This window comes from Bufo bufo, chromosome 1 (assembly GCF_905171765.1).
Source record: "Bufo bufo chromosome 1, aBufBuf1.1, whole genome shotgun sequence".
NCBI lineage: Eukaryota > Metazoa > Chordata > Amphibia > Anura > Bufonidae > Bufo > Bufo bufo.
The window spans coordinates 236302938-236330108 of NC_053389.1; the positions used below are offsets into that span (position 1 = coordinate 236302938).

Below are 27171 nucleotides of genomic sequence, written 5' to 3' on the forward strand. Positions count from 1 at the left end.
GGTGACTTATAACGCCCATTGTTCCCGCATTCTCCCTTCTCTTACGTCGCGCGCCCTCGCTCCTGGAAGAATCCTGCTAGGACAGGGAGGACTGCAGGGCGTGGCTTTCCCAACCGAGGGCGCGGTTTATTCCAGCGAGTCCCCTCCTCCCGACCAATCGCTGGCGCTATAGGCTGATGACGTCACGCAGAGCGGCTGTAGTATTTATAGATCGTATTTAAAGAGCCCCTGGGAGTCTCCGGCTGCGCGGCCTGCTGAATAGGACTTCAGACTCGGCCTCGCTGCACCTTGGCCTGGACGCGCGCTGCCTGGGATTACACTGTTTGCACCGGCCGTAGGATAATGGACGTACAACCGTGAGCCGCCTGGTGAGTGCCCCGGGGATTGGGGGGTGGGGTGTACTGTGTGGACGGCCAGGGCTGGAGATCACCGGGCTGTACTGCAGTGTGTGGGCGCCGTGAGGTCCCCATTACTGCAGCAGTCTCCTTCCTGATCACTGTCTGTAGGCGATGGGGGGCATTCATTGCAGTAATTGGGGGTGTCCTCTGATCAGTCATCAATGCTCTTGGATTATGGTGACCACACCATTGTTATCCCCCTCATTGGACTGATGGAATTGATCTATTGATTGTAATGGATCAGGGGTCTCTACCACTGAGTTAGGGTACTTTCACACTAGTGTATTTCTTTTACGGCATAGAGTTCCATCACAGGGGCTCTATACCGGAAAAGAACAGATCAGGCATATCCCCATGCATTCTGAATGGAGAGTAATCCGTTCAGGATGTCTTCAGTTCAGTCATTTTGACTGATCAGGCAAAAGAGAAAACTGTAGCATGCTATGGTTTTATCTCTGGCAAAAAAAAACTGAAGACATGCTGGATCTGGCCCTTTTCCCCATAGGAATGTATTATGCTGGATCCGGTCTGCGCGGAGAGACGGATCTGTTCTTGCAATGCATTTGTGAGACGGATCAGGATGTGTCTCAAAAATGCTTTGTCACATGCAGTGTGAAAGTAGCCTTACTAGACATGGTCTGTATAGTATATATTGTATGATACAATTTGTATCCATTCATAAATGGAATGAAATCTCCAGCAATTTGTTATTTTGTGGTGTGGCCCTTAAACTGCAAAGATCCCTGGGCCCCGTAATGTAGTTTCTGTTTGGCTAATTACATGCAAGAGTCAGGTAAGCAATAATGGAGGCAAGTGTGGGTCCCATCCTTTTATAGTAGTCAGGTGACCATTGCATGATTCCCCCCCCCACCCCCCTCCCCCATAGTCTGTGACCTGGGCTGTGATCTTGTGGATCAGGGTTGATTGTTGTGACCTGGGTATGGACTTGCTGGGGCCTACTTTTTCCTGCTCTGTGACTGTTTACTAGGCACACATGAATACCGGATCTCTGAGAGGCATGCTTTGTGATAAGAAGGTACATAAGACCTAAAGTGCTATGAATCTAGTGAAGTCCTTTAAGAAGGTGCAGGTTCTTAAGCCTTAAAAGGGGTTCTCCAGGCTTTCAAAACAATCTGTCCCAACTCTTCCTGTTGTGGGAAGAGTTTGGGCAGTACTTACCCCTCACCCCTTACCCTGTCCTTTCTGCCTTCTCTGCTGTGCTTACACTGATGGGCAGCTGAACAAGAAGACTCTGGAACATGTCTGGTCAGGACCTGAACAGAAGAACCTGCAGCCATTGAGTGCAGCGGAATCGGTGGCCTGAGGAAGGGGAAGGTACTGACCAAACTCTTCTCACAACAGAGCAGGAGAGGTGCATATAGAGATCTATACCCACCCAGAGAACACCTTGAAGGCGGCCACACTCACTGAGAACAGTGGGTTTGGCCGACAGTCTAATGTGTATGGAGAGCCCCCTGACATAGGATTTTGGGGGAGAGAAGGATCAGTCTAACTGAATACTTTCCCCTGATCCCTTTCTTCTCCCGGGAGATGAGAAGCCTCCAGAAGCATCTGACAACTGCTTTCTCTTCACTGGCAACACATATATATTCAGCCTTTGGCTGCACCTCCAAATTTTAGCCTAGGACTTCTGTCCCAAAAATTCCAACAAAACTACACAAGTTGCACCCCCATAGAGAAGATGGGGCAGCCTCCTTTGGTAGGGCTGCATGCAGGGTTACCTACCTGTTGTGATGTATGTGTACAGCCCAGAATATGACCACACCAGAGCAATGACTGACTATTAAATCTTAACCTGGCAAAATGTTTCCAGCTTCATAAACAAATAGTGGGCATGTGAAATTTTTCTATGGACTATTGGCAGCCCTGGTTTCATGGAGCCCCACATACGAGACTCCCCCTATAGCGATGTATAAAATGTCTCTGTAGCCCGGTTGGATGCATCCTAGAACCAGTACTCCAGTAAGCATCCTGATACACTCACTTCTAAGTTTAGAAGATCACAATATTTTGATTTGGTGGGAGTAGTAGTACCACGTGACATCTCCAGTAGTGTTGAGCGGACTTGGTTTTTTAAGTTCGGCGTCCAAGGTTTGCGTTATTGAAGAATCCCATTATGGATTCTGCTTCCACGGACCATAACTGAATTTGGAATCCATAATTGGATTCTTCTTCGATAACCCGAACTTTGGACGCCAAACTTAAAAAACCAAGTCCGCTCAACACTAATCTCCAGTAATCCAGCATACTCCTGAATCCAGAGTGCCACTCAGTCAGACGGGTTTCATTAGCCACGATGTTAAACCCACCTATAGACGATGGAAATAACATTGGTTAATATTACAATGGCATCTTTCACGGGATGTGATTATTCCATCGTTATGGAATCTGATGTGTGGGAAGCTGGAAAAACCCGCAAGGGTCTGAGTGACTGTGACAAGGGCCAAATTTTGTGATGGTTAGACGACTGGGTCAGAGCGACTCCAAAACGCAGGGCTTGTGGGGTGCTCCTGGTATGTAGAGGTTGGTACCTAACAAAAGTGGTCCAAGGAAGGTCAAATGGTGAACCAGCAATGGAGTCGTGAACACCCAAGGCTCATGGATGTGTACTAACTCAACTGATCCTACAGAAGGGGTACTGTAAAAGTTACTGCTGGCTATGATGGAAAGGTGACACAGGGCATCACAGCGCACTGTGTTCTGTACCTATTCAGCCACTTACACCATTGAAGGCACCTACGTTGGGCATGTGAGCATCTGGATCATGGTGTAACAGAAGGTGGCCTGGTCTGAATTGTTCTCTTCCATCCTGTGCTTTTCTGCAACCTGATTCTTCCCATGGGTAAGTAACGCTTTGCAGAAACTCTGAAACTTTTATATATTTTTTTTTCTTCCGTTGGAGATCAGTGTATCGGCACAGCCAGTGTAGAGTCTGGGTCCCTGTCAGCTGCAGTATTAAAGGTATTGTCTGAGATGCCACTTTCCCAGGATCACATGCCAAGTGTACGGCATGTGATCCCTGAAGTGCTGGCCACACTGCATCGTGTGGCATCTCGGACAACCCCTTTAATAATGGTCCAGGAGCTAGGGACTGAAGAGACCCCACACAGGCTGCATTGATACAGCACGCCAAATCGCCACGGGAGCCTGGCAGTGACTGGAACCAGGCAGCTGGGATTGGAGATTACCTTGATCCTGTCTGCTTAATTGCCTAGATGCTGCGGTTAGTAGCGTCCGCTGCAGTTAGACAGACGGAGAGGGCTCTGAGCATCTGTAGTATCTGCTGAAGAAAGTCTGATACATGGAGGCCCTACCTTGTAACATCCAGAAGTTGAAGGAGCTGCTGCTCCTGTCTTGATGCCAAGTAACGGAAGACACGTTCAGATTTCTTGTGGCGTACATCCCTTGATCGGTCAGAGCTGTTTTATCAGCACAAGGGGAATCTACACAGTATAAGGCAGATGGTTTTAATTATGGCTAACTGGTATACACTGCTGTATACATGCTTGTCTGGGGTGTCGGACCCCCACCGAACAGATACTGATGACACTTATCAGTAAAAAAAATAACAAATAAATCTTGGAAAACCCTTTAAACAGTGGTGTTGCCCATGACTGCAGATGCTCTGCTGTCACCTGATGTTTGGGGGAAGCATTATCGCTGAGGACTGGCTGCAGCAATGCATGTGACCACGTAAGACTACTTTCACACTGGCGTTTCTGGGTCCGCTTGTGAAATCTGTTTCAGGGCTCTCACAAGCGGCCCAAAACGGATCAGTTCAGCCCCAATGCATTCTGAATGGATAAGGATCCGTTCAGAATGCATCAGTTTGGTCTCCGTTGTGTTTTTTTAGGCGGTCATTAAAACGCAGCTTGCAGCGTTTTGGTGTCCGCCTGAGGATGCGGAGCCAAACGGATCCGTCCTGACTTACAATGTAAGTCAATGGGGACGGATCTGTTTTTCACTGACACGATATGGTGCAATTTGAAAACTCATCCTTTATGAACGGATACAAGCGTTTGCATTATCCGTCTGTGCAGATAAAGACGGATCCGCACCGAACGCCAGTGTGAAAGTAGCCAAGGAGATGTCGCTCTTCTGGTCCAGTGGGGGGATTCTCTGTGCTGAAATGGAGCGGTGTTTAATAGGTACAGAGGAAGCAATTGTATTGGACAGAAGACAATCTAACATGCACAGTAGCTTCCTTGCCTCAGTGATGGCGTTGTGATCTCATAGAGAAGCTTCATTCATCCCTACTACTAAATTCTGAGTAGTGTATATTGTATAGCTATATCTCTAGACGGTGGATGAGGAAATTGTGGAGGCATTACCTAATGCAACGTGCATCTCTGGGACTATCTTGTATTCAGGGGAGAGAGGGGTTAATAAGAGGGAGGTGCAAGTGCTTGAGTTGCTGGTCACCTACAGAAAGGGAAGACGGAAGTCCTGCAGAGAAGTAAAAAAAAAACATTTCTAAATTCTCAGGATAGCTCCTCTTATGTCATGACTTCACACCATGCGTGCTGTATTGTATGCAAAGTGAATTTCTCCCCGGGCTCACCCCACGGTTTCATATTTGATAAGACTTTTGGAGTCGGGCCAGTACTCGTCTAGGTTTTTTAAAGGGACGCTAAACCTATAGTTTGTCTTTGCTCTGTTTTCTGTGCAAGTGAATACAATCTGTTGCACCCTGTTATCAGCTGTTTCCAGCTGGGGTGAGGATCATTGTGATACATGTAAGGCTACTTTCACACCTGCGTTGGGTGCGGATCCGTCTGGTATCTACACGGACGGATCCGCACCTATAATGCAAACTATTTGTATCCGTTTGCATTATGAAGAGCAAAGTCAAAACGGATCCATCCTGAATTACATTGCAAGTCAATGGGGGACGGATCAGTTTTCAATTGCACCATATTGTCAGTGAAAAACTGATCCGCTCCCATTGACTTACATTGTAAGTCAGGACGGATCCGTTTGGCTCCGCATCGGCAGGCGGACACAAACGCTGCAAGCTGCGTTTCGGTGTCCGCATCCAGAGTGGAATGGAGGCAGAACGGAGCCAAACTGATGCATTCTGAACGGATCTTTATCCATTCAGAATGCATTGTGGCTGAACTGATCCGTTTTTAACAGTTTGTGAGATCCCTGAAATGGATCTCGCAAACAGAATTCAAAACTCTATTGTGAAAGTAGCCTAAGTGGGGGGGGGGGGGGGCGCACACATTATGGTATTAAGACCAGCATAGCCCCCCTACTGGAAGAGGTAGCCCTGTGCTACCCACTTTAGGTAAGTGGCTAACTTTCCAAAAGCCAACAACTTTGCCCCCCTCCCCCAGTGTGGAGCTGAGCTGTGGCCTTGGACTATGGTTGCAGGCACCGCTGTGTGTTTTTCCGTCAGGCCCTCATTACTATGTGTGTCTTCAGAGTGTGAGTATGGATGGTGGTTTTTGGCCTTGGATGTGGAGTGCGGTGCCAGTGTACATGGAATGCATACATTCAATTGTCAAACGTGCACTGGAGCCTGCTCAACAGGTTACCACGCCCGCGCTGCACCTGTCTGGCACTTTTCCTCGTCTATCCTGAAGCTGCAAGTGTCTCCTCCTGTAGCGGTCAGTCTACGTCATGTTACATTTATTTACCTCCTGGGGTTGTCTTCAGGAAATGTCAGCAGGTGGAATAACCTCCTCCTGACCAGAAATGGTCCAGTACACTGATCTGCGGAAGATTTGTCTACCATGTTGATCACATGATCTCAACGACCAGACTGGAGACATGAAGGCCATCCATTTTGGCATCTCAGTTAGTGCAAATTTGAAAATGGGGGTGAAGTGGCAGTGATCTTTCAGAGGGAGGTTCCTCTCAGAGGCCAATTTACACAGGATAGAAGGGATGATGATCCTTTTACAGAACAATCGGGGGTGGTTTCATTGTAGTTCACTTCAGACATTTGTGGCATATCCTGCTTCTGGTACAAGCACCTCTATCAAGACCCATGCCCCACCAAATGAGGTGGCCACCCCATCCAGACAGAGAATGAATAGGTTACCATGCATGTGCACAGTTCTTTGAGTGTAATGGAAATGGCCTATCTAGATAGGCTTTCCTTTTTGGACTCCTTTGCCCTGCAATGGGCACCTTCACAAGTCACGTGGGATCATGTGTGCCTGTTAGACTTTGGAATCCCCTACACAGAGACCGGCTCCTGGTGGATTAAGAAGCCTCAGGTGCTCGGGTTAATTTACAACAAGGGTGATCGCTGGTCTCCACCATCTTGAGCAAAGGACTTTAATCCTGACCTTGGGCCTGGGTGCACACCTCTAGACAGCACTTGAATGCTGTGTCGGACACATTGAGGTGTGTAGAGGTATATATCAAATCTACAGGTATATTTTAAAGTTTTTCAGGTTTTTACTTGCTGCAATCTTTAAAAGGTTTGTCATTTACTGACTGTGTTCAACCAGGACTGTGGGGTGGGTCTAGCTGATATCATCATGTATTTTGGATGGTTATGGGATATATAGTAATTGGGTTCCTGACATGACACCCCCCTCCAATTGCAGGGGAATTCACATCTGTGTGTGATTTATGTATAACTAGCAGAAGGACCCGGTCCTTTGCTCGGGTATATCATTTATTTTATTTAATGTTTGTCGTTAAGAGATCAACACTATTTACTAGAACAGTGATGTCTACAGCACCCCACCCCCAAAACAGTGACCTGCACAGTGCCCCGTCCATTAAAATTGGACCTCCACAGCAGCCCACCCCCTTAACTTTGACCTTTTTACAGCAGCCTTCCCCTTTTAAAGGGATTCTGTCACCAGGTTTCACCCCTGTCAGCTAAACATATGCTGATGTTCAGGGCCTCATCAGCATTCCTAATGTGGGCTTCTAAATGTGATCTGTAGCCTTATTTTGCTAAAAAACAGATTTTACTAACCTGTCACTCAAAGAAATAAGGTGCCCAAGGGGATGCCAGGTGCTGGCTGCACCCACCACCGCCTTTCCAGACTTCTGCACCGCCTCCTAATCCTCTGTGCCGCCTCTCCCTCCACCCACCCTCCTCTTCCTGCTGTAAGATCTCGCGCGTGCGCACAGGGCTCTGCCTGATGCGCCTGTGCGGACTTCTCGATTTTGGCTTCTTAAAGCGAAGGGTGCATGCGCCGGCACTTTGCTCAACCCAGGTATGACCTGCACTCTGGCGCCAGCCTCTCAGAGCCCTGTGCACGCGCAATATCTTACAGCAGCAGGAGGAGGAGGGGGGGGGGAGGGAGAGTGAGAGGCGGCACAGAGGATTAGGAGGCGGTGCAGAAGTCTGGAAAGGCGGCGCTGGGCACGAACGGCGGTGGGTGCGGCCGGCACCTTGCATCCCTTGACATCCCCTTGGGCACCTTATTTCTTTGAGTGACAGGTTAGTAAAACCTGTGTTTTAGCAAAATAAGGCTATGGATGACATTTAGAAGCCCACATTAGGAATCATGATGAGGCCCTGAACATCAGCATATGTTTAGCTGACGGGTGAAACCTGGTGACAGAATCCCTTTAACAGTGAAATTCAGAGCACACCACCCCCTTTACAGTGACCTCCACAGGGGCCTGCCCCCTTAACAGTGGCCTTTACAGGAATCTGCCCCTGAACACTGACCTCCATAGCGGACCATCCCCTTAACTGTGATCTCCACAGCAGCCTGCCCCTAGGGTGGCCAGATTTTGGGCCGGACAGTCAGGCTTTCAGACTCCCTGTCCTCCGTCTGGCGCAGGGCCTGAACGACACAGGGATGTTCTTTTGAACAGCTCACTCTCAGACAGCAGCACTGTGCTGCCTGAGTGTGAGCTGCAGGAAGAAAGTCAACCTCCCTCCTGCAGCTGACAGAAGTTGATTTTAAGGGGGGCGTGGTCTAACAAGATCAGGGCATGGCTTAGCGAGACCTAGAAGTTGATTTTTACTTCTTTTTTTTTCAATCTGTCGGCTGAGGAGTGGATTGGAGGCGTGGCTTAGGGACTTGGGGGCAGGTTAAGTTTGTTTTGAGGGTGGACACATTGTGGCAGGGGGCGTGTCTGGGCTCCTTCCTGCAGGAGTGACACCCCTCTGGGCACCTTACTGGTTCATTTGCATACCAAATAAACAGGATTTTCAGAGGATAAAAACATCCTATTGCTGGAACAAAGGCACATCTAGAAATGATGTACTAAGTGCTATTAGGCCATGGCTTTAGTTCAATAGCGACTTATCCTGGTGACACATTTCATTTAAAACTCCTCCTCTACAGCAGTGAAAATAAATGGCTGGGTTGTTATGGAAACCTGGAGTAAAACTGTATGTGGAGGCTAACGGCCTGCGAGCTTCTATTGGCTGATAAGGGTCATGTGACCAGGCTTCTATTGGCTAATGCGTTTTTGTTTGTTTGGAATATCCCAGGAACTTGGGATTGAACACTTGTTGCTGTTCCCCTTATTGATCACAGCTGTGATCTACTCATAAAGGAAATCTTCAAACAAAAATGCTAATCTCTTAGGCTAGGTCTACATGATGTGTGTCGCACGACAGGGCACAACTACACTGCAACATTTGCGCAAAATTTTTATAATGGTAGTCTATGATCATCTTGAATGGATTTTTTGCAACGGTCATGTCGCAGTGCGACACCATAGACTATCATTATAAAAAATTGTCGCGTGACATTGGCGCGACAAAAGTCATCATGTAGACCTAGCCTTAGGGGGACATTTATTAAGACTGGCGTATTACACGCCCCACACTGCCTGCTGCTTTTGAAAAGTGGCAAGTGGTGCGTTAAACACAAAAAAAGTTGCAGTACAGTGTGTGCCAAACTGAGTTCTGCTAGGAGTTCTTAGGCACCTCTGTTAGCCAGGACCATTTTTAGTTTTGACATGTAGAAATAAAACTTAAATGGTAAGATAAAAAAAAAACGCCCCCACTAATAGTTTCTGAACATAAACACATTGTCATAAAGGGCTTAAAACTCATTTTTCATGAAAAAAAAATTGCACAAAAGTTCATATGGGTGAATAAAAGTGTAACCTAAGCAAAAAGATGTACATGTCTTTATAACATCACCAGTGCAAAGACCATTTAAAAAAAAAAAAAAAAAATTTTTTAATAAAAAAAAAATGCAGACTGGCCTCATAACCCTTCCCCCACTTGTGTACATGTTTGTCCTTGATGCCGGCTTCCAATTTTATTTTTTGTCTATTTTCTACTTCATTTATAGAATATAATTACAGTTGGCTTCAGATCTACAGTTCCACCCCTGTCTACTTTGGGTGGGAAACTGTTGGTAGTGAATGCAGGTGACTACCTTGTAAACCATCCTGTGGGACCACAATGTGGGCTGGTGGCTTATTAATAGAACAGGTTTCCTGTTTTCTAGTCTCGAAATTGGAACTGCATATTAATATACTTTTTTTTTGTCTGTTTCAGATTTATCGAAAATGACAGAATATAAACTGGTAGTGGTCGGCGCTGGAGGTGTAGGGAAGAGCGCCCTGACGATACAACTGATACAGAACCATTTTGTTGATGAGTATGATCCCACTATAGAGGTGAGAGACGCTCTCCTTCTATACTGTGATGAACCCTTTTCTCTGTGTGTACCTGTTAGCTATAAATGCCATATAGAAGTACTCCCTATAAAGAGCGGTCACTATGTATGTGATGTGACCTCCTTATTCTGTATTATACTTTAGAGCTGCATGTACTATTCTGCAGGCTTCAGAGCTGAAATCTCCCAGCATTTTCTGCGCAGAACTTCTTATGGCGATTTTATACTTGGAGCAGTGTGGCTCTGCTAATGCATTTAGGGTAGGAAAAAACTAAGTAACCCCCCCCTGCATTGTAGGAGCTCTAAGCTGTTTGGGGATTGTCTGCTCACAGGCTTGCCAGCTTATTTCCACAAACGGTCAGAATCTATATATAAACTGTAAAAGGTCTCTCAATTGGCCATTCTTCTCTTTAACACACCCTAATGAAGAAATTCTGAGCTGCACTGTTTGACCAGGGGAATGGGAACACCCATTGATTTCCAGGAGGAATAACGGGAACGGCAGAGTTCTAAGAAAAGAGACTGCAAAGGAACAGCTCCTCTTAAATACTGACTCGTGGTGCTCCTCGTCACAATCATTTTAGTCATGTTCAGTTTAAAGGGGTTGTCCACTTTCTGGCTAATGTTGACCAATGTGTTTGTGAGGCGATTATATGGCACTTACTAATATAGTCCTTGTTGAAATTCTGCACCATTTTTCTAGATTTCATAAGGCATGCTCCCTGGCTTACAAACTCTTTTGAGCTGTCCACACATTAAGCTGTCCTTTAAGATGGCTGCTGATGGAGGGTCATGTGACCAGGATAATAATCTCCATTTGATGTCTCCTCCATTCAAAACCACTGCACCTGCCGTCTGCGCCCTTCGCTTTAAGAAGCCAAAATCGAGAAGTCCGCACAGGCGCATCAGGCAGAGCCCTGTGCGCATGCGAGAGATCTTACATCAGGAAGAGGAGGGTGGAGGGAGAGGCAGCACAGAGGATTAGGAGGCGGTGCAGAAGTCTGGAAAGGCGGCGGTGGGTGCCTAGTGTAGGTACAGTGTGTTTGAAAGGAGGAGCCATCAAATGGACCTGATTTCTCTGGTTACGTGACCCTCCATCAGCGGCCATCTCATGGACAGGACCTCTGTAGACAGCTCAAAAGACTTTGTAAACAAGGGAGCATACCTGATAAAATATAGAAAATGGAGCAGAAGTTCAACAAGGACTATATTGGCAAGTGCCATATAATCATCTCACGAACACATTGATCAACAATTACCAGAAAGTGGACAACCCCTGTAATCAGCGGATAGTTTGCTAGGGTTGTTCAGAGGCTATGCCACGAAATCATCATATGTTCTCCCCACAGGACTCCTACAGGAAGCAAGTAGTAATCGATGGAGAGACGTGCCTCTTGGATATTCTGGACACTGCAGGTCAAGAGGAGTATAGTGCCATGAGAGACCAGTACATGAGGACGGGGGAGGGCTTTCTGTGTGTGTTTGCCATTAATAATACTAAATCGTTTGAGGACATTCATCATTATAGGTAAGGAGTAGGAATCGTTATGGAAATAGTACCGATTTGGGGTAAATATAAAGTTGTGGACTTTTTTTTTTTCTTTAGTCCTACTATGTGACCTAACTGCGTAATCTACTGTATTTTTGCCTATTAGGTCCTGCCTTAGGCAGGGCCTAACAGGAAAGCACTGCAGGAATGGGCAGCCCTTTGTTTAAGGCCTCTTTCACACTTGCGTTGTCCGGATCCGGCGTGTACTCCACTTGCCGGAATTACACTCCGGATCCGGAAAAACGCAAGTGTACTGAAAGCATTTGAAGACGGAACCGTCTTCCAAATGCTTTCAGTGTTACTATGGCACCCAGGACGCTATTAAAGTCCTGGTTGCCATAGTAGGAGCGGGGAGCGGGGGAGCAGTATACTTACAGTCCGTGCGGCTCCCCGGGCGCTCCAGAATGACGTCAGAGCGCCCCATGCGCATGGATGACGTGATCCATGTGATCACATGATCCATGCGCTTGGGGCGCCCTGACGTCACTCTGGAGCGCCCGGGGAGCCGCACGGACGGTAAGTACACTGCTCCCCCGCTCCCCGCTACACTTACCATGGCTGTCAGGACTTTAGCGTCCCGGCAGCCATGGTAACCACTCTGAAAAAGCTAAATGTCGGCTCCGGCAATGCGCCGAAACGACGTTTAGCTTAAGGCCGGATCCGGATCAATGTCTTCCAATGGGCATTAATTCCGGATCCGGCCTTGCGGCAAGTGTTCCGGATTTTTGGCCGGAGCAAAAAGCGCAGCATGCTGCGGTATTTTCTCCGGCCAACAAACGTTCCGTACCGGAACTGAAGACATCCTGATGCATCCTGAACGGATTACTCTCCATTCAGAATGCATTAGGATAATCCTGATCAGGATTCTTCCGGCATAGAGCCCCGACGACGGAACTCTATGCCGGAAGACAATAACGCAGGTGTGAAAGAGCCCTAAGCCAGATTGTCGTGGCAGTCCATTGGCATCCCATGATCTCATTTTGGTGAAGCAAATGCTGTAAAGATCCTGAGCCAGCAGGAGATGCAGGAAGGCAGCGGCTCCAGAACCAAAGACGGGTGAATGATCTGTGTGTCTTATTTTTATTCCTTTACTTGACCTGTATTCTCTATCCCTACAGAGAGCAGATAAAGAGAGTGAAGGACTCTGAGGACGTACCGATGGTCCTAGTCGGCAATAAATGTGACTTACCTTCTAGAACAGTAGACACCAAACAAGCTCAGGACCTAGCGAGAAGTTACGGCATACCTTTTATTGAGACCTCTGCAAAAACCAGACAGGTAACAAGTGGCGCTGACAGGTGGCTTTTATGTACTAGGTGTGGGTCTCCACATAAAGACTGACATTTTAGGGAGCATCAGCCTGCAGCACGGCCTGTGTGAAAGTAATGGTAGATGAAGCGCTTCAGTCTCGCGTAAATAATGACCTAGCTTTACGGAGGAGCTGTATACAAAAAGAGCAAATTCAGCAATATGGCATAATTTCTTTTATGCATTGGAGCTACATTATAATATAGTTTTACTTCACCATTTTCAAGATCTCTGCTTATTGTCAGTGAATGGGAACATTCTTATTCATTCCAGAATCTGTTACAGGGTGTGTGTTCACCCAATTAAAATCCATTGTGGAAAACTGCCATTTCTGCCTCCAATTGACTTCAATTGAAAAACGCCCCATGTACACCTAGTGTTTTTTGTTTTCCTACCACAAATTTATAAATCTACTTCAGAAGTGGCATGTTACTGCTTAGAAGAGTATTCAGAATTTTAGTTTTTTGCATTGAAGTCAGTTGGAAAGCAGAAGAAACCCCTAGCTGTTTTTAAAAGCGGTTCTGAATTTTCTCACGCATGGGCTGGATTAGAAACTTTGACAACCTCTTCTAAAACATGTTCTTAACTCTTCCAAATCCTCAACCAAAAACTCTTCTGAAACGCTTTTAAAAAAAATCCTTCAAAACAGCCGCCAAAAACGACCTGTTTTCAGCTAGACATCTGCTGCAGACTTTGCTGTGTGAACATATCCATAATGTACAGATAAAATTATGTCCCACAAAGATGTTCTACTGATCTTTATCCCACTGGATAATCCACAAATGTTAAGCAAAGATCTTGAAAATGGTGAGGAATCGAAGCAGTCTAGAAGAAAGTTGTAGAATGAATAGATCTGTGGAGCTGCTCCTCCACTAATGTAGACCTACAACTGCAGAATGATCCTGTGAAGACATGCCGTGTCCTCCATAGATGGAGCTGTTCTTTTGTAGTGGTTCCCTCCTCGGGCTGATAGAAGGCCCTTCATGTGATGTTGTGCAGTGACCTAGACCATACTCATGTAAGCTCCTATATAGCTCACTGATCTGTCTGCAGATGTAGAGTTTGAGGACTCTGCATTCAGGATCAGAATGCCACTGATCAGAAGATCCTTGAACCTGAGAATCCCCTCTAGGACAGATGTGAAGGCAGCTGTGTACCTTTGCACTTGTAGGGGGTCATTAATTAAGACCGGCCTTTTAGACACTGGTCTTCCCCGTAGAGCTGGCGGTGGATCCGCACAGGTTATGTTGAGGCGCAGGCCTCTAACTTCAGTGAATCCACCACCTCTTGTAAATATAAGACAGCTTCTTAACTGTCTTATATTTAGACCATTTTCTATGCCTAAACCAGGTGTCCAGTATCTCCTGTGTAAGCGCTCCTGAGCTCTGCAGCCAGATGGAGGGTTAGCGCATCGGTGCTTGTAGCTTCTCACTCTATGGCAGGTAACAAATGTGCCGAAGCTTGCACTCATTCATTCAGTCCTTAGGTTATATAGAGGGATGTGCTTTCCTCTGGACTGAAAGGGACAGCACTGAAATAAAGAGTACACATGCTTTCCGGAGAAGGTAACCCCTGGTCAGACATGTGCCACCACATGTGATGCTGCATGGGAATTCAACACTTGCTGGCAGGGTTCCCATCAGTTTATAGTTTCAACAGTCAAAAAAAATTGGGGATTGGCCAAAGCAAAAATCCCTTTTTACATTTTATTTGCAGTGGAATGACTTGTTTGGTGCATCGAATGGCTGTGTGATACTTGCTTTCAGTCTGATTTTTGTTCCCTTCATTATATAAAGCTCAATCTACAACTAAATATCCAATCAGTAATGGTGCTGAAATTCTATGCTCCATAATTTGTGATCTGGCTGACATGAACTCGACACAATTCATAATGTGCTAGCGTTAAAGGGGGAATCCACACCATTGTAGGTTGGCTGCTGTGGCCCTCAAAGAAGGTTCCTTACCAGCCTGCACAGAAACTGAAGTCTTGGACTCTACTCTGAGGGGATTCAGGAACTCTGTGGTGCGCTCCCTTGTTTCTTACACCATATATCACAGTGGGTTTTTAGGTGGACTTCCCCCTTTAAGGATGCCACAGCTAAGCTGTGTTCTGTCTCCCGAATTGTGACTTGTCAGTGGAAATATTTGAAGACTCAATGAATTCTGGCTGTTGAGCTGATTACTTTGAGACCTCTTGACTATATTCTAATCAATATATGGTTTTGCAATAATCATGGTATTGTGGCCACATGTAGGCTTGCCCCATTCCTATCCTCTCCTCTACCACAACTGCGTGGGCACTGACCAATGTATGAAGGTTCCCAAAGCGTTGGGGGCTGGCTTTTCACTACTGGAGCTTTCAGCCTTGGGGCAGTATGATAGTGGGGTCTGCACATAAGCATCACTGATCTGACTATGCAAGTGGTTTGGTTGAAAGACCCCAGTAGTGATGCCCCCCTGATAAGTGCATGTTGTAAATTGCATGGGGCGATCTGATCACTGCTCTTGGTGTTGGTCTCCTCTTCTGCTCTTTCTCTCTGCATTGATAAAACACTCTGCTTCCTTAATGAATATGGAATAATCAAACAAAATAATCAAACAAATCCCCGATGGCTCCAAACTTATGTCCTGATATTGAAGGTGGCCATGTTTGTGCCTGAGCTGCAGTATCATGGTGAAGCTCCTGACCTTCATTGTATATCCAAAAGTTCTGTAGCCTGTTGTTTTCCAGGCTCCTGATATTGATAACCTATCCTCAGGACAGACCATTAATATCCAGTCGGTGAGGGTCTGATACCCTGCACCCCATGATCAGCTGTTCCCTGTAGCGCTTGTTGCTGGAATTAGCGCTGTAAATGGAACAGGCAGCCCAGCTCCTTTCAAAATCTAGTGGTCGTGCTGGGTTACTGCACCTTGACTTCCTGCTGAAGTTAATGGAAACTGAGCTGCAGTAGCCTGGCATGGTCACTACACTTTGAGCGGAACTGTGCTTCCTGTTCCATTCAGTGCCAGATGCTGCAGTGAACAGCTGATTGTGGGGATGCGGGGTGTCCAATCCTCTCCAATCGGACATTGGAGATCTAGCCTGAGGATAAGGCTCCATTCACAGGTCTACAAGTGTGGTCCGCATCTGTCCCGCAATTGTGCGGACCCATTCATTCTCTATGGGGATGGAATGGATGCGGAGAGCACACAATGTGTTCTCCGCATCTGCATTTTTGGAGCATGGCCTGATCTCCTGGTCTGCAGCTCTGCAAAAGAATAGAGCATGTCCTATTCTTGGCCACAATTGCAGACAAGAATAGGCATTTCTATGGGGGTGCAGGCCGGGTGTATTGCAGATGCGCAATGCACTACGGACATCTGAATGGGCCCTAAGGGCTCATTCACACGGCAGTTTTTGCTTTCCGTATACGAAACCATTCATTTCAATGGTTCTGCAAATAAAACGGAATGTACTCTGTATGCATTCCATTTCCGTTCCATTCAAAGATAGAACATGTCCTATTATTGCCCGCACATCACGTTCCGTGGCTCCATTCAAGTCAATGGGTCCGCAAAAAACTGAACAAATACGGAATGTGCTCCGTATGTCTTCTGTTCCATTTTTGCAGAGCCATCTATTGAAAATTTTATGCCCAGCCCAATATTTTTTTTTTCTTTTCTATGTATATGCCATATGAAACGGAATGGAACCAGAAACACTACTAAACAAAAAACAGAAAAACTGATCTGTTAAAAAGGCCTGCAAAACACTGAAAAAGCCATACGGGCGTTTGAACAAGCCCTAAGCCATCAATATTAGGAGCCTGGAAACCACACACTGGCCCAACTTTCCCAGATAGTTAGTTATTATCTTTAATATACACTTCCTACATGCAGCTTTTATGAAGGGGAGACCCCTGATTTAGAGTTCCCTTCCCCCAGCGGACATTTTATCCCTATAATAGTGTTTTAAAAGGAGTTGTGTTTTACAATGCAGAGAGTGGAGGATGCTTTTTATACATTGGTGCGAGAAATCCGACAATACAGATTGAAAAAGATGAGCAAAGAAGAAAAGACGCCTGGCTGTGTGAAAATAAAAAAATGCCTTGTAATGTGACTGGGTAAGTTCATATCGGGGGGCTGAGAGTCCAAAAAAATAATAATAATGCATCTGTGTGCAGGGTCATTGGGGTGGTCTGTGAACTAAGTGATCCCCGCTGGGTGACAGGATGCAAAGAACCATCTACTCTCGGGTGCCCCAAACCTTTTGACACATCAGGCATGGAGGTGCAGGTCCCAGTCTCTCCAGTTACTTTCTTGCTAATCAAGAATGGATTAAGCTGCTATTTACTGGATTAAAGGAATCTTGCTTTATGATCTTGTGGGAGCGGTGACTGGTGCAAGATTCTCAATCGTCTATCCTTTCACGATCTATGGCACCTGCATTTGGGGGAGCCCTGAGTCACTGGTTGGTTGGGGAGGGTGCAGTTATCTGCTGCCTTGTATGATTGTTTTGTTTGTTTTTTGATAATGAGACTTTTGTCTTTATCCAGGGGGTCGATGATGCTTTCTACACATTAGTACGAGAAATCCGAAAGCACAAAGAGAAGATGAGCAAGGAAGGCAAAAAGAAGAAGAAAAAATCGAAGTCCAAGTGTCTCATCCTGTGATTGGGATTCATCCTGGAACGTAACCCCTCTCATCCCTGCCCCATCTTGTACATTATACACTAAATTATTAGCATTTTGGTCTCTTCTATGGGAACCCTGGCTCCTGCTTCCAGCCCTCCACCCCTCTGCCGGTTGTGCCAGTATTGTGTCCATACGGAAGCACCAGGTGAAAGCCGGAGCCTTGGCTTGTGTGCATGCAGCATCTGGTGTTCTGCTCGTCCTCCAGCTTTACCCCCAAAAACCCAGGAATGGACAGAATAAAGACATTGTATGAAGTGGTGCAGAGGCCATCGCTGCCTGGTGGAGCCTCTTGTATATTCGGTGGCTGCCTGCATCCACCGCTGAGCGAGGTTCCTGCAGGGTTTCTTGTTTTTTATGTATGCCACCACTCGAGCTGCATTGGTGACTTTTTATGACTCTGCTAAAAGCAACCCCATACCTACAATGTGACACACTGGTGCTAATGGCGATGATTGGAGCTGTGTGATTTTTATGCATGATGTGTTGATGCTTTACTCCCCTTCATGGGGGTTTTAATCTTCAAATGAATGCTGCTCCCCTTCCACCAAGGGTTTTTTCCTGGTCGGGACTCCCCTACCAGGCTGGAGAAAGATCTCTTCCGGTTTTTAATTCTACAAACTCTGAAAATCATTTTATAGAATCAATACATCCCTATATTGTACTCCAGAGCTGAACTCCCTATGGTTTGTTTTAGAAAAGAGTCGGGAGGCACAAGATGATACGTCCCAGAGCGCAAATCACCAGCATAGGTTCTGTGTAGACACTGAACAAGCAAGGAATGTGGAGGCCTTCAAGCTCTGAAGCTGGAGCATTGGGAGTACGTCTCTGGGATATGATATAGGCTCCGTACAGGATAAGTACTTAAATGTACTGGCTGATGTAGCACTCATCTTCAAACTAAACAAGGGAAAGGGGGTTCTAATTTTTTTAAATATATAAATACCCTGTCTGGCCATATGAGAAGGCTTACCCAGTCTCGGAGAACCCGTTTAAGGCTGTGTTCATATCTTTGGCAGAGAAAAACCTGCTGGAGTTTACTGGATCCAGCATTGTGGAATTCACTAGTTCACCACTGGATCCCGATTTACAGTAGTGGAGTCTGTCGGCAGGTTTTGGCAGGACGTATACCACTGCATGAAGGTTTTATTTTTTTTTTCTCCCCCTCCCATCTGGTTGGCATTTATGCTGAATCATCTGACGGAGATGTGAATGCAGCCTCTTTAAAAAAATGCCTAGAACCCCTTAACTGACTTTTACAATGGCTTTAGTGATGTGAGATCACACTGTGACCAGATGTCAGTCATGTTTAGAACTGCTCTATACACTGACTCCACCAGCAGAATAGTGAGTACAGCTCTGGAGTATAATACAGGATGTAACTCAGGATAAGTAATGTATGTACACAGTGACTCCCAGCAGAATAGTGAGTGCAGCTCTGGAGTATAATACAGGATGTAACTCAGGATCAGTACAGGATAAGTGATGTATATACACAGTGAGTCCACCAGCAGAATAGTGAGTGCAGCTCTGGAGTGTAATACAGGATGTAATTTAGCATCAGTACAGGATAAGACTGTAGTGACTTTTTTTTTTTTTTTTTAAATGTAGATTTATTTTATATTGACATTTTATTCAAAGTTAATATAGGGCTGCAAGATGTGGGGAGAGAAATCAAGCTTATGTACATTCCTGACTAGTTTGGTGACAGTTCATGGTATATTTTGAAGTATAGACTTATTTTAGTGAAGTTAATGGAATAGGGAGTGGCGAGGGGGGGGGGGGGGGCGGTCATGGTAGTATATATGGATTGACCCCGGTGCTTCTTGTGAAGGTGGGGCTCAGCCTGTCAATCAAGTCTTCCATTTTCTGAGTTTTGTGAAAACGTTCTTAGCCGTTTATGTAGCTCCCTCCCCAATTGTAGGAATGTTTCCCAAAAGAACTACTACACTCAGCGAGTGCATGTGCTCCATGCCACATTATAACTGGCATGGGTAACCTATCTAGTTAAGTGATCTATGTATCTTCAGTTGTGGTAGAACTACACTTCCCAGCATCCAATGTCTCGGAGGCTGGGAGTAGATATTAAAAGGTAAATGACTAGTGCATTGCAGATATATTAGTCCTTCTGTCACCCTGGGATGTTTGTGTCTCCCCCCCCCCCCCCTTTTTATGTGCCATTATAAGCTATTATGGAGGTTGGTGCGGTTAATACACAGGCCCTTAGTGTATGGCCTAGATGCGTTGTCTGACCTGTGCGCTGCAGGGGCCTTGTACCTTTTGTCCTTTCATGCATGTAGGAGCTGAGTAGCGTTCAAACCTTCTAATATACATAGTTAGATTTGGGTTCCCTGATTTTTGTGGAAGGGGACGGAAAGATTACATACCGAGCAGACAGTACATGTAATATGTACCAGCCCTTCCTCGGCTCATGGGAGGGCTAGTCTTTAAGTGCATCAAGTTGGGGCACAACATTTCAAGAAGGCACCACAACCCTGCCAGATTGTCCGTCTGCCTTGTAGGGGTCTATACAGGTATTGGCTTGTTAGGTCTGAGATAGTAGGACTCCTGAACTGCAGCTGGGAGTCTGCGCCTACCTCACTGCAATGGGTACAACTGCCTGAGAGCTTCTTCTTGGGCCCCATGTCCATTTTGTGGATCTGCATAATACGGATGCGGTCTGTGTCATAATACGGAAGCGGACACTGTTATATAAAAAAATAAAATTTTCATTTTTCTTGCCTGCAAATGGATAAGAATAGGACAGGTTCTATATCTTGCGGCACGGATGCAGACCGATGACATAACTTTTTTTTTTTTTTTTTTTTGCAGACTCCTAAATGAATGGGTGCTTGTGCAATTTGAAAAAAATGCTGATCAGACACAGACGAAAAAATACAAATACGGTTGTGTGCATGAGGCCTTAAAATACATTTGCAGCTGCCTTCAGTACATTAGGCCTTGGAGTCGGTTGATATTTACTTGCCTGTTGGCTCTCTATTTGCTTTGCTACATTAGGACACCGCTATGATCAGTGACTCCAGCCCTCCAGCGGTTGTAGAACTACATCTCCCACAATGCCCTGCTTCAGGCTGATCTGTAGGCTGTTCGGGCATGCTGGGAGTTGTAGTTTTGCAACAGCTGGAGGGCCGCAGTTTGAGGATGCCTGTCTTAGAGCATGAGAACAAGACTTAAACAAATAATGGAGCTCACAAAGTACAGGTAAAAGGTATAGTATTTTTTATTAATCACAAAATATAAAAGACAAATGTCACATTAAAAGGAAAGGTAGCAGAGAAACTCACCATCCTGGCAGTACAGACTAATATAGTCCTAGATTTAAAGTCTTAAAAAGAAAATGTATGCGGGTATGTCCCATATATAATGCAGCAATGGGAAATGTCAGGTACCCATAGTAACAAATTGGGATTGGTTAAATGGGGAAACAGAATTAAAGTAGTACCAGGGAGCGAAATCGCATACATTCCCTTACCTGGAGAACCTAGGAACTGCTGCATGGAACTCGCCCAAAATACTGTGCAGACCCGGACAAAGGCACACCGAAACGCGCGTCGGGGTAGCGCCTTCCTGGTTTGTGCACAGTATTTTGGGCGAGTTCCATGCAGCAGTTCCTAGGTTCTCCATGTAAGGGAATGTATGTGATTTCGCTCCCTGGTACTACTTTAATTCTCTCTGCTACCTTTCCTTTTAATGTGACATTTGTCTTTTTATATTTTGTGATTAATAAAATACTATACCTTTTTACCTGTACTTTGTGCGCTCCATTATTTGTTTTGTTCTCTGCCTAGGAGCTTGTACTAAGATTATTATTTTTTATTTTTTTTTGTAGCTGGCCCCCCAATTTAGCCACAATACTTATTGGTGTACCACTGGTGAAGTCTTGGCATGTGGGCCACTTTTGGTTTTTTCTTTCTGTATTCTCTTGGAGCGTGAGGTAGACTCCAGCCGCTGCACTCTTCTGTCTCCATGCTTTGCAGGCAGTCACTACATGGAGGGCCAGCTGATTTACATTAGAGCAAGGACATTTTTAAACTGAAAGGAACTAAATCAGCAGTGAAATAAAATGTCTTCCTGTCTAGTAGGAGGAGCTTCAAGCAAGGTGGGTGGGATCTAGTATAAAGATAAATTTAACGGAAGGTTGGGGCTACACAGCAATTTTGGCTGATGCTTGTTTCTGTGAGCAAGGATCGCTGTGCAGCCATAGAAATGAATGAGGTGGTAGAAGCTCGTTAGTCACTCTACGACCCCATTCATTTCTATTGCTGCACCGTCGCATGACCTGTCGGGGCCAAGATTTCCGTATATTTCATGCACACGACCGTTGTTGCTTTGCGGTCTGTTTTTCACAGCTCTGTTCCGTATCTGAGTTGTTGTGTTTTTTTTTTCTCTCTGATTAAGTCCTCTTCCATTCCGTTATTCCACAAAACATATCCGTATGGTTTCCGTATGCAATCTGTTTTTTGCGGATCGGAAACAGTAACTTATTAATCACCAAACACATGAGCAATATGGGCTGGGCATAGCATTTCTACAGTATGGATCTGCGAAATATGGATGACATATGGATGTGTTCTGTGTGCGTTCTGTATATTTTTGCGGACCCATTGACTTGAATGGGGCCTCGGACCGAGATTTCTGGTCAATAATAGGACATGCACTACTACTTTTTTACGGAATGGAAACGGAAGGCACACTGAGTACCTTCCGTTGTTTATACGGATCCATTGAAGTGAATGGCTCCGCATAAGGTCCGAAAAAAAAAAAACGGAACGGAAGCAGAAAAAAAAACGTTCGTGTGCATGAGCTTTTACCCTCAGACTTTTAAGTGCTCCTTATCAGCCTGATTCGTGTAAAAACAAAAAAACTCACCTGTTCATATTGACAGCTGCAGGAGTCATGGGGGAAGGGGGTGCCCTTCTAGATTTGTGGCGGGAAGGGGGGTTAATTGCTGATCGGTAGTGTAGGAATAATTTGTGTTATTAACCAAGCGTCCCATTAATGCTCTCCGCCCAGCTCTGGGGGAAGCCACTCTGCCGTTGTTCTTGGCATCATCCAGCTACAACTAATGTGAAGACTCTCGCGATCTGTTGAGATTAATGAAATGACTGGTGTGGGTGATACATTGTAGGGTGACTGTAATTGACATATCTTGTATTCTGCGCCCCTCCCCTGCTCTGCGCTTTGCTGTGTCTCGCACTCCTCCCTCCAGCGTGAAAGGAGATAACCGAACTCTGTTTACTTGGAATGTATTTGAACTATTTTTGTATAGAACGTGCACATTTTGTACATTTGTGCTTTTTATTATAAATTTTTAATTTTTTTTTTTTTTGTCTGTCTTCATATGTTGTAGTGGCCACGTGTCGACACAATGAACTACAACCTTACAATGACCACTGTTTCTAAACTGCGTTTGTAGGATTTTATAGGAGTTTGTTCTGTGGGATGTCGTCATTTTATTTTGTCATTAACTGTAACGCTCCTATTTATTGTAACGTAATAAACGACTTCTGGTGACTATTATAATGTGCATTAATCCCTGGGAGGCGGCCGTCAAGTTTGTTTCTCGTTCTGCTGTGCTCCACATTTACTTTAGTTCCAGGGATGACTCCACTTTTTACTGTAGTAAAGGGTCATTCTCATCTCATGCCTTACCTATTGGGAGAATGGAAGTACAGTGACTCAGTTCACTGATCTAATGTGGCTGCTATGTCCAGTTTGTGGAGAGGTGGAAACTAGAAGACCATAAGTATACAACAGACGTGTTCTGACCCGACTGTGGGTTTTTGTGGACCCAAACTCTGTCTCAGTGTGATTGGTGATGCTGTGAGCTCCAGTCAGTAAACCTGTGGTTGGGCCTGGGCTACCGGTCTGTAATTCCCAAAAATGTGAAAAGAAAATACCCCTTTGGGGCTGAGTCCTCCTGCTGGGGGCATCCAATTTAGGAGCCCTATCCCATCAGTAAGATCTCCAAAAAAAATCTTCTCTGCCATTTGAAAATCTTGGCACCTTTTAAAAGATCCTATGGATAGATGAGCAGAAGTTTACCTTAAAGTATGGGCGGCCTCTACCCAGGCATTTAAACCGAATATTGCCACTACTTCTACTGCCAGATCATTAAAGTTTTGCTCCATTCAAGTGAACGGAGCTTAGCCACACCCAGGCCAGTTGATACTAGTTGTGATGTCACTGGGCCAGCGGTAAACAGTGAGAAGGCTGCGGCACTGCCTTCTCAAACAGCTGATCGGCGGTGGTCCTGGGTGTTGGACCCCCGCCGGTCAGATGCTGATAATCCAGGGCTGTGTGGAGTCGAGGAGTCTGAGTCGGAGGCAATTTTGGGTACCTGGAGTTGGCAAAAAATGAACAGACTCCGAATCCTAGATTTAAATTGGAATAAAAAAAAAAAGCAAGTTTAAATGTCCCAATTCACAAAGTTATAATTAATTAGTCTTTTTTTTGCCCTATAAGACGCACCTAGGTTTTTGAGGAGGAAAATAAGAAAAAAAATATTTTGAACCAAAAGGTGTGCTTTTGGTGGGTTTTGAACTAATGGTGGTCTGTGGGTGGCACTGTTATGGGGGATCATTGTGGGGGCATCTGTGGATGATAGATATATATATAATATACACTGCTCAAAAAAATAAAGGGAACACTTAAACACAATGTAACTCCAAGTCAATCACACTTCTGTGAAATCAAACTGTCCACTTAGGAAGCAACACTGAGTGACAATCAATTTCACAAGCTGTTGTGCAAATGGGATAGACAACAGGTGGAAATTATAGGCAATTAGCAAGACACCCCCAATAAAGGAGTGGTTCTGCAGGTGGTGACCACAGACCACTTCTCAGTTCCTATACTTCCTGGCTGATGTTTTGGTCACTTTTGAATGCTGGCGGTGCTTTCACGCTAGTGGTAGCATGAGACAGTCTACAACCCACACAAGTTGCTCAGGTAGTGCAGCTTATCCAGGATGGCACATCAATGCAAGCTGTGGCAAGAAGGTTTGCTGTGTCTGTCAGCGTAGTGTCCAGAGCATGGAGGCGCTACCAGGAGACAGGCCAGTACATCAGGAGATGTGGAGGAGGCCGTAGGAGGGCAACAACCCAGCAGCAGGACCGCTACCTCCGCCTTTGTGCAAGGAGGAACAGGAGGAGCACTGCCAGAGCCCTGCAAAATGACCTCCAGCAGGCCACAAATGTGCATGTCTGCTCAAACGGTCAGAAACAGACTCCATGAGGGCCCGACGTCCACAGGTGGGGGTTGTGCTTACAGCCCAACACTGTGCAGGATGTTTGGCATTTGCCAGATTACACCAAGATTGGCAAATTCGCCACTGGCGCCCTGTGCTCTTCACAGATGAAAGCAGGTTCACACTGAGCACATGCGACAGTCTTGAGACGCCGTGGAGAACGTTCTGCTGCCTGCAACATCCTCCAGCATGACCGGTTTGGCATTGGGTCAGTAATGGTGTGGGGTGGCATTTCTTTGGAGGGCCGCACAGCCCTCCATGTGCTCGCCAGAGGTAGCCTGACTGCCATTAGGTACCGAGATGAGATCCTCAGACCCCTTGTGAGACCATATGCTGGTGCAGTTGGCCCTGGGTTCCTCCTAATGCAAGACAATGCTAGACCTCATGTGGCTGGAGTGTGTCAGCAGTTCCTGCAAGATGAAGGCATTGATGATATGGACTGGCCCGCCCATTCCCCAGACCTGAATCCAATTGAGCACATCTGGGACATCATGTCTCGCTCTATCCACCAACGTCACGTTGCACCACAGACTGTCCAGGAGTTGGCAGATGCTTTAGTCCAGGTCTGGGAGGAGATCCCTCAGGAGACCGTCTGCCACCTCATCAGGAGCATGCACAGGCATTGTAGGGAGGTCATACAGGCACGTGGAGGCCACACACACTACTGAGCCTCATTTTGACTCCAAATCCAGACCTCCATGGGTTGAAAAATTTGATTTCCATTTTATAATTTTTGTGTGATTTTGTTGTCAGCACATTCAACTATGTAAAGAACAAAGTATTTCAGAAGAATATTTAATTAATTCAGATCTAGCATGTGAAATTTTTGTGTTCCCTTTATTTTTTTGAGCAGTGTATATAGCATATTATCTTGTGTCCTCCACAGATCCCCCCCCCCCCCCATAAGTGTCCCTGTGTATTGAATGGGGGCCGGCATCTGTTTCTGTAATGGCAGCGGGGCCCGGTGCCTGCTTCATTCATAAAGTGGGCGGAGCAGGCGCGTGACGTAGTGAGCTACGCTACGAGCGCCCACCCGGCCTCCTGACTGCCAAGAAGTTAGTAGTAAGTAGTACAGCGCTAGATTTAAGATGATTGGAATACTTTAACAATACCCACAAGTTAGATATGATTACCGTATACTACAGTGAGTGGGGCCCGGTGTAGTAGAATACAGTGACTGCACCGGGCCTCGCTGCCATTACAGAAACAGACGCCGGCCCCCAGCCCCTCCTCCCCCTCAGCCTATTCACCGGACGGTCGCAGCATTTGCCCCCATAAGATGCACTTCTATTTTTCCCCCACTTTTGCAAAAAATACGGTACTTCTCTACTGTAAGAATAAAGGCCAATGCGTGCAGTGCGTCACGTTACCGCAAAACGAACACGTTAAGTGACCATGAAGCATGCTTTTCATATGCTTCACTATATGGCACGCAACGCACAGTTAAGGAGCGGCAATACTTATACTTTCCATTGTGTTGTGTTCTGCTGTTACAGGGAACGCAACGCCCATGGTTAACCTAGCCTCTCACTGATAACTGATTAAGTAAATATGTTTTTTTGCAGGACTAGAGACACTTGTATAACTGAAGGGAATGGATAGTCAATAGTTCAAGACTGAAGCTGTAAACCATTTGAAAAACTGCTGTCATTCAGCTAAGGCTATAAAAACTTGTAAACTCAGATTGTTAGCTTAAACTTTAAACATTACTATGGGATTCTACTAGGGAAATCAGGTTCTACAATAAATGCCCCTTCCTGGATCCCCCCACTGCCCTATCTTCAGCAGAAGATCAGTACACAAAGGAAAAGGCAGCGGCTTCCTAGCCAGTAGTTCTGTGGTAATGACATGTATGTTGCCTTTCTTTCCTTCAAGGAATGTATAAAATACATTTGCATATTAAATACAGAGGAGTCGGAAGTTCCAAAAACTGAGGAGTGGGAGTCGGACCATTTATCTACCGACTCCACAGCCCTGAATCTATCCAGAGGATAGATCATCAGTTAAGACAAACTGTAGAACCCCTTTAAAGTTTATGGCTACAAGAACCGGAGTCCCATATCCAGAATAAAACCTCCAGAGACCAATTACTAGCAGTGTTCCCCACCATCCTTAAAGCAGTAGACTTAATCTTGGATGCATTAAAATTAAATGCAAGGTCAGCTGCTCTATTTAATTCTGCCAGGAGAGCTATTTGGCTTAAGGGATGGTCTGGTGACACGGGTACAAAGAATAAACTCTGCTCTATTCCGTGTCGGGGAGATTATCTCTTTGGACCAGTCTTGAATGACCTTCTAGAGAAGGCCTCTGATAACAAAAAGGGGTTTCCTGTCTCCAGACCTCCCAAAAGACAACAGCTTTTTCATAGAAATAATAAAATAAAAAA

General features: G+C 45.7%; 1 protein-coding gene across 3 annotated transcripts; it reads left to right on the plus strand.

Moving 5' to 3' along the window:
* Window positions 1–248: 248 nt before the first annotated feature.
* KRAS (KRAS proto-oncogene, GTPase) lies at window positions 249–17791 on the plus strand. 3 transcript variants are annotated; one of them, XM_040437469.1, is made up of 7 exons: window positions 249–368; window positions 9865–9986; window positions 11335–11513; window positions 12653–12812; window positions 16825–16940; window position 17009; window positions 17381–17791. In XM_040437469.1, exons 2-7 carry the CDS (start codon window positions 9876–9878, stop codon window positions 17495–17497), a joined length of 684 nt encoding a protein of 227 aa, XP_040293403.1. In that variant the 5' UTR covers window positions 249–368; window positions 9865–9875; the 3' UTR covers window positions 17498–17791. The 3 variants fall into 3 exon arrangements, with proteins under 3 accessions (XP_040293403.1, XP_040293387.1, XP_040293395.1); XM_040437453.1 differs by lacking the exon at window position 17009 and having other exon boundaries at window positions 16825–16948; window positions 17381–17513; XM_040437461.1 differs by lacking the exons at window positions 16825–16940; window position 17009.
* The last annotated feature ends 9380 nt before the right edge of the window (window positions 17792–27171 follow it).